The sequence below is a fragment of the Cannabis sativa genome, chromosome 9 (genome assembly GCF_029168945.1).
Source record: "Cannabis sativa cultivar Pink pepper isolate KNU-18-1 chromosome 9, ASM2916894v1, whole genome shotgun sequence".
In the NCBI taxonomy this organism is placed as follows: Eukaryota; Viridiplantae; Streptophyta; class Magnoliopsida; order Rosales; family Cannabaceae; genus Cannabis; species Cannabis sativa.
Window position 1 is genome coordinate 48,624,610 of NC_083609.1, and position 8,398 is coordinate 48,633,007.

General features: G+C 34.8%; 1 protein-coding gene across 1 annotated transcript; it reads left to right on the plus strand.

Annotated features, from left to right (window-relative positions):
* Nucleotides 1-419: 419 nt before the first annotated feature.
* Nucleotides 420-2,093, plus strand: LOC115722966 (zinc finger protein 6). Its single transcript, XM_030652358.2, has one exon. It carries the CDS (start codon nucleotides 1,118-1,120, stop codon nucleotides 1,862-1,864), a length of 747 nt encoding a protein of 248 aa, XP_030508218.2. The 5' UTR covers nucleotides 420-1,117; the 3' UTR covers nucleotides 1,865-2,093.
* The last annotated feature ends 6,305 nt before the right edge of the window (nucleotides 2,094-8,398 follow it).

The following is an 8,398-nucleotide window of genomic DNA, read 5'->3' on the forward strand; positions in this document are numbered from 1 at the left end:
CCCTCTAACCCTCTCACCCTATCATTTCATCATCCTATTTCAATTCCTATACATCTTGCAACCTACCTATATTTATTCCCCTCTCTAACACTTTACACAAACAATGAATTAATAAGTAGATGTCATAGATCAACATTCTTCTACAAGCTACCTAGCTCTAGTTTTATTTCCAAATTCCACCATGTTTGCTTTTTTATGTACGTTACATTTTTCTGAACCAACCCCATCTGCACATGCATCTCATCCATTTAATTTGGACCATCTCCATCACATATATATATATGTTATTAATTATAAGTTATACACAATATCATATGTACGTACTTGTAACAATATCGTAGAAACAAAAATTAACCAATAACAACGTACGTACCCGTGATTTACATTATGACGAACGCGAGTGTCGGAGATGACTGCCTGCCTTCGTAAAATTCTATTTTGTAATATGTAGGTACGTTGAAATCGTATACAAACTAACAAATTAATCAAATAAATATAGAGAGCATGAGCCTTGAATATCTCGTGATACTACATATACCTGTCTTATTCACTCACTACAATAAATGTAACAATAAAGTCCAAAAACTCTATACTAATTGCACTTTGAATTAGCGAGAGATGTCCGACAAATGCGATCATCATTGGTATAATAGGATCCCTTTTTAGTGTCACTAACTACTGTCGTAACAAAAATTTCTTTCTCCACACTATCTATCTATATATATAACCAAAATATATACTCAAAGCCCCCACTTTTGGGTTTCTTGCTCTAGGTTTTTCCCTCATTTTATATCCACCTTTTACATTGGGATTTTCGCAACCAACTCTTACTTTTTCTCTCTTTTTATTTTCTCTTTTAACACTCAGACAATTAAACTCCTATATACCCCAACTACTAGTCCCTACTACTTTCATCTAACCCTTTCCAAATATAAGTTTAAACTAGAACTATTATTGCTTACACTCTTTTATTTATATTTGAAACCAAGCTGATCATTCATCATTAACATTATTGCTTACACTCTCTATCTCACTCTCTCTCTCTCTCTCTCTCTCTATATATATATATATATACGAATAAGACATTATTCTACTATATATAAATATTATAGTACTTATGGATGCCGCCACAGCTGCCGACTCTCCACCATTAAAGCTCTTCGGGTTCAACATTTCCGACGACAACCATATAAACCTACCATCAGATCATCACGTCGACACAGATAATAATAACAACAATACTACTAGTCTCCAACCAGTAAACGACGTCGTTGGACAGCAGAAATACGAATGCCAGTACTGTTTTCGAGAGTTCGCCAATTCCCAAGCCTTGGGAGGCCACCAAAACGCACACAAGAAAGAGAGACAGCTTTTGAAGAGAGCTCAAATGCATGCCAATAACAACACTTCCACCGTTGCTGCAGCCGCCGCCAGAAACTATGCTCTTGCGGCCGCCATGGCTGCAAATTATTCTCATGCATCCGGGGGATTCGTGTCGCCGCCCCAGCCTCAGCAGCCGCCACATCTTCTGGGCTTGCAAGCACCAGAGTCCTCTTCCTGGTACTACATGGCTGGGCCGCAATACTCACCGACGTTGTTGTCGCAGAGTGGTGGCCGTTCGGCCTATCTTTCGAGGGCAAATTCCATGCCGGGAAGGCGCGTCTATGAAGGAGAGGGCAATGCTTTCAGAGCTTTGTCGGACGGCGTCGTTTATGACAATTATCGTGTTTTGGAGGATTTTGATCATGATAGAGATCTGACTATGAATGATAGTGGGCTAATTATTAGTGGTGATGGTGGTCATCGTTTGGACAAGGGCTTGGGATTGGATTTGCATCTGGGTCTTGGACCTGCTAACCCTTGATTTCAAGTAGTAGTGTAGTTGAAATTATTACTAGCTGGATATGAGGAAGAATCATGATCTAGTGGTATAATGCCCTTGTCTTTGTTGATTAATTTTATCTTGATGATCAAAAAAAAAATTAAAGAGCTTCTCTTTTTAAAATATCTACAGGCACGATGTGTAAATTATATGCTCAATGATTATTCTAAATTTTCAACTTAATTCATAATTATCTTCCTAATTAATTTTTAATTAGTTGGCCTAGTATTTTATTTACTAATATTATAAAACTATATCAAATTTTGATATTTGTCATTTTTTATATTAGTATAAGTAATTTTTTTATTTTGAATAAAAGGCTTTTATAGATTAAAACAAAAGAATTAGATTTCACGCTTATTATATATAACGTTGTTTGGTATTGAAAAAAATTCCACCATACTCTAAACATTCATAACAAAAGCCCAATTGGCTATATTATGGGCTACAAAATTACATGATCTTAAAATAAACAAAAAAATTACAATTTAATAAATGATTAGAGAGATTTTTACATTGAGTCGCGTAGTTACCAAGACTACAACTGGAGCATGTTCTGTTCAATGTCCTGATAATTATCTCAGAGTCACTCTCAATCATCACTGAAATTCTGTATTTTAATATTCCAAGTTTATTATTTAATTAAATGCGGAATAATAAAATTGTTACTGAGATAGTTTTTCTGTAGTTACAGAAGACAATTCTGTTACTCCAGAATAAACTAGAAAAATAAACAGTGCAGAAAAGTAAAAAGACACAAAGTTTTTGTACATGGTTTTAACAATCCTTTCAGATTGTTACTAGTCCACGAGGCCATGCTCAGAGATAAGATTCATTAGATAGGTCTCAAAAATACAAAATAATTGACTTATGCATAAATAGACTCCCTCTTATTACATGCCGCAAGCTTAATGTATTCCACCTTCTAACCGAACCTTTTTGAAATTTCAAGAGCCCGAACTCCCTTCGATCTCCTTGAAGAGTGCTTACTTCCTCCTGATGCAAGACTTGATCAAAATCAATCTCCCGAAAGCTTTGTAAAACCTTCTCCCAAAGGTAGCACTGATGTTCTTCTTTTTTGTAGACTTGAATACAGACTCAAGACAATACAAAATACAAATAAATAGAGTAAGAGTCGAACAAGCTCTTCTCTACAAAACAAAGACACTCTTTCCGTAAGATATGAATACAAGTCAAAGTCAATGAAAGAGATACTAAACCTAGCTACTATAAGGTGTATTTATAATCAATATACATCTTATTAACAGCTTGCACACAGTTTGAACAAGACCCCAGTCCACTAGAAACTTCCCTAAACTAATTCTTCAATCAGCCCAGGAATTTCTATTTCTGTACCTACAGAATCGTGGCCAGTAAGTGTAACTTTCTTTTTATATAAAAAGAAAGTTTAGCTCCAGTTTTCTCTTCAAGAAATCTGATTTAACAAAATGGGAACTCACACAAGATCAGAGTATAACAGCTGGTTAGGTAAAAAAGAAATGAGTAACAAAACTTACCCTTTTTACCTTATTTTCCAAAACTAGAAAAGCTAGACAACTTTCCTTCAAAATTTAGATACACAAAATATAGACACCAATTTAAATACTCCAGCTGAAATTAATAATAAATAATAAAATATTTTTATCAATTAAATATGCCAAAAATGGAATTAACAATCTCCCCCTTTGGCATTTTGATTGACAAAATATTTTATTTGGAGAAAACCTACATCGAGTGTTAGAAACAAAAACGAAACAGTATAGAAAATACTTCCCCTGCATGAAAGTACTCTAACACATAAAACAAAATAACTTTATAAACGGAAAAGTTTATAAACCACAAACAAAATAACTTTTTAAACGGAAAAGTTCACAAACCACAAATAAAGTAACTTCTTAAATGGAAAAGTGCACAAATCACAAACAAAGCAACCAACTCCCCTTAGTTAAACACAACTCCTCCTCCTGAGTAGTTGACAACAATGTATATAAACACTTCTCCCTCTTTTTGTCTATTAAAGAAGCCAATAACAAAAGTAAAGCAACTTCTCCCCTATTAGAAGATCATTCACACTCACGAAAACAAGAAGAATGAGAGAGTGAGAAAGTGAAGAAAGTTGTTGAGGATATTGTCAAGGGAAGAGAGATGAGGATAGTTAGGTATAAATAGCAAATAGAAATCAATACCCACAAAATCTTAAAAAAAGAAGAAAAAGAAACTTTTACCTTCTTATCTTGAGCACCACATGTGGATAAAAAAGGAAACACAAAGATTTTTCAATTTTTGGTCAAAGGTTACCAAAGATGGGAAAAGAAAAAACCAACTTAACCCCACAAAATCTGAAAAAATAAGAAACAATACACTAACCCACAATCAATGCCTTATTCGAAAATACTACCAAAAAAGAAACCAACAAAATGATTATTTTAAAAACACAAGTTTCCAAAAATACACAAATAAAAATAATGAAATGAAACACAATAAAATGCAATAAACACATGTTTCCATAAAAGAAAAAATTAAAGAAAAACTGCTCAAAAATCGAAAGATATGCCCCCTTGATCACAAATTTGACTTATGCTAATTAGATTAGCTTTCAGTCCTTCAACAAGCAGAACATTTTCTAATTTTGGTAATCCAACAACATTGAGGGTACCCTTTCCAAGAATAGTGTCAATCATACCATTACCAAAGGTTACAACACCACATTTCAAAGATTTGAAACTAGTGAGTAAACTAGCATCACCTGTCATATGCTTTGAACATCCACTATCAAAATAATATACAATTGATTCTTGAGTGGAGCAGGGTTTGTTTGGCTTGGAGTATACATCTGAAAGAGTTGTGAATTTCATTCAATTTTACTAATTTAGTGATTATTTATGTACTAAACCATGCTCCCCAGACTTTGATATCTACCAAATTATGCCCCTCAAACTTTAATATGTACTAAATCATGCCCCCTGAACTTTCATCCATGTTAGAATTTTTTTACTAAAATTAGACAAAAGTCCTTAAATCTAACAATCTCAATAGTTCAGGGGGAATTTTTAACAGCAAAAAAAGTTCAGGGGGCATGATTTGGTACATGTTAAAGTTCGGGGAGAAAAAAAAAATCCTAATTCGCCAAAATTAAATATTATTAATTTAAAATTGATATTTTAAGTTTAGATATATTAAAAATAATATTTTATTTTGAAATTAGGGTTTGAAAATTGAAAAAAAAAAATTGAAATTTGGGGAAAAAACCCAAAAAATTGAATTTTGGTGCATATCTCCCAGCTGCCCACGAAACAGGCTGCAAGCAGCCCATTCCGCGCACGGGAGAGGGGTGCTGCAGGGTGTATGGCCGAGAGTTCTCGGTCACTTGCAGCCTCAGGACGTGCGACGCAGTAGTATCACATGGGCGAGCAAGACGTGTTTGAGGGGGTGCACTTCTGACAAAATTTGTCTGAGCTCCGCGCGTGGACAAGGGTTCTTGTTTGAGTACCTGGTGCGCGTGAGCACCATCTCGACACCATTAACACCCGATTTTCAAACCTTCATAACTTTTTAATCTTTATCGGAATTGAGTTCCATAAAAACTAAAATTTCTTAATTTTTCACAAGGAATCCAAATAAAATATTTTCATGAAAAAATTTTGTAATTCGCATACATTCATCAAGTAACACATAAACCAACATGAACACATCCAAATTAACACATAAGCAATATTCATCGTTTTAAATCCATATTTCATGAAAGTAAATCATTACCATGGCTCTAAGGCCAGTTGATGGGAATATTTTACCAAGATCTAGATTTACTGTATGTTTCATTAACATCTTAAATATGAATTCTCTAAAACAATGAAAATAAACACATAAGGGTTTAAGAAAACCTTACATTGATTGTAGAAAAATAATATGACTCCTTCCGTTCAAGATCTCTAGCCCTTGATTCCTTTCTTTAGCAAAGCATTATCAAGATCTGAACCTGGATCTCTTTCTCTCCTTTGGGTTTGGCTACCACTGTCTTACTACTGATTGAGTACTTGACTTGCTATGTGTGGGCATGACACTCTATCACTCAAGGTTCGAATGTGAAGAACAATAAACAATGTGAAATCACTATGGAAGGAACTCTCTCAACTAGGTTGAATGAATAGTCAAGTTGACATTAGTTGACAAATTGTCAAGGGGATGAGATGAGAGCATCATGTTGCTTTTATAGTATAAGAATAAAATATTGGGCGAAAATACTTAATGGTCGTACACAATAATAGGACCAATCTCTAGTTACAATTTTACCACTTTATTTCAACCACTTATTCTTTTTTTTAATAATACCATATTTTCCAATTCAATCCTATAAATGTCAAAACTATTATTTAATAATTATAATTAATTACTAAATAAAATTTCTATTTATATAATTTATTAATTAGACCATGAAAAGTCTCTTAATTAACAAATTGACCCAAAAAATCTCTTTTCTTCACAATTAAACCCTTGGTTAGTGAAAATTCTTAAATAAGACGCAGTCTAATTTTAGAATTATAATTGATTAATCAAAATCAATTAACTGAGTCTGCAAGCAGTATTATCTAAACTAGTAAGGGGACCATGGGCCTATATAACTGAACTTTCAATAAGTAGATCTACAACTCACCAAGTAAATTCTCAACTTATTAATTCCGCCTTGCGCCACTATAGATTTTGAATAGAATAACACTCTCAATTATATGCAACGCTCTACCTATACCACGATATAGATACGTTATGATTATCTATTGTTACAATCCTAATAGTCAAAGATCCTCTATAGATGATCTACACCTTCAATGTATTTTATCCTTAAAACACTTAGCGACCTATAAATGATACTTCAGTAAACTAATATAATTACTGAAATGAGGCCTCAATCATTTATCTCTATCCAGCCAAGCTCGAAGAAGATCATCGTTTCATTTCTAAATACTTATAAAAGTTATAGTTTCCATATCAATGATCAGCGCTCCCACTCAATCGGCTAAAAAAGATTGCATAGCCAGAAGTAGGGCGCCTGTCATCTGTTTATGTAGCCCAATCTGCATCATAGAATGCTGTGAGCTCATAAGTTTCTAGTTTTCTAAGATGAATGCCATAGTCCATGGTGCCACTTAGGTATCTGAGGATTCTCTTAACAACAAGCCAGTGAGATTGGAGAGGATTAGCCGTGAATTGGCATACTTTGTTGACTCTGAATGAGATTTCAGGTCTGGTGATGACTAGGTACTGTAAAGCTCCAACTATGGATCTATATTGCTGAGGATTATCAACAGGTTGACCCAAAAGCTGAGAGTTTGAGACCACTGATCATTGGGGTATTGAATAGTTTGGCTTCAGTCATGTCAGCTTTGTGGAGAAGATCTCGAACATATTTAGTTTGAGACAAATGAGGACTTGTTGATTTAGTTGTCACCTCAATGCCAAGAAAGAAATGAAGAGGCCCCAAATCTTTCAGAGAAAACTTGGCATTCAGAGTAAATGTATAATGGGAAATGAGTTTGGGGTCACTGCTTGTGATGATAATATCATCAACATACACCAAAATGACTGTCATTGAAAGAGGGGTGTGCCTAATGAAAAGCATGTGGTCAAAATTTGAGGAAACGAACCCCAATGACAGCAGACAATGATGAAGCTTCTCAAACCATGCTCAAGGGGCTTGCTTCAAACCATATAAGGTTTTATGTAGCTTGCATACAAGATCTGGTGAACTAGGTTGTTCAAAACCAGGAGGCTGCAACATATAAACTTGTTCTCACAATTCACCATTTAAAAATGCATTATTAACATCCACTTGTTTGATATCCTAGTCTTTAGATAAAGCAAGAGTAAGAATAACTCTGATGGTGACATGCTTGACAATAGAGCTAAAGGTTTCTGTGTAGTCAAAGCCAGGTTGCTGACGGAAACCTTTGGCAACTAATCTGGCTTTGAACTTAATGACATTGCCATCAGAGTTTTCTTTAATTCTGTATACCTATTTACATCCAATGGCAGTCCTACCAGGAGGTAGTTTGACAAGGGAATGTGCTTTGTTCCTTTTTAAGGCAAGTATTTCCTCAGCCATAGCTTTGTTCCATTGTATATGTTGAAGGCCTTGTTGTAGGGATGTGGGAACTTGAGTAGCTAGATAGGCTTTAGGCTTTCTGATGCCACTTTTTCCACGAGTTCGCATGTTGTGTGTATTACCAGAAGTAGGTATGAGAGGTGTCGATACCTTGGATGGTAGCTGGGAGGGTAATCCAGAAGTAACAACTGGTGTGGAGAAAGCAGTAGGTGATGCTACAGCAGCAGGTGATGCTGCATGACAAAAATTGGTTTGTATTGATTTAGTGACTTGGCCAGTGGATGAGATGGGGACAGGACCTAAAGATAACACTGGTAGTTGAGATTCATGAGAAATCACAGCTATAGGAGGAGCATGAATCCTTGGAGAAGCATCAAAACTTGGATCCTGTAAAAATTGTTCTTCACTAATCTCATAAA

What these genes read in the sequence shown, in the direction of transcription:
- LOC115722966 (XM_030652358.2), top strand. Translation starts at nt 1,118, where the DNA reads ATGGATGCCGCCACAGCTGCCGACTCTCCACCATTAAAGCTCTTCGGG.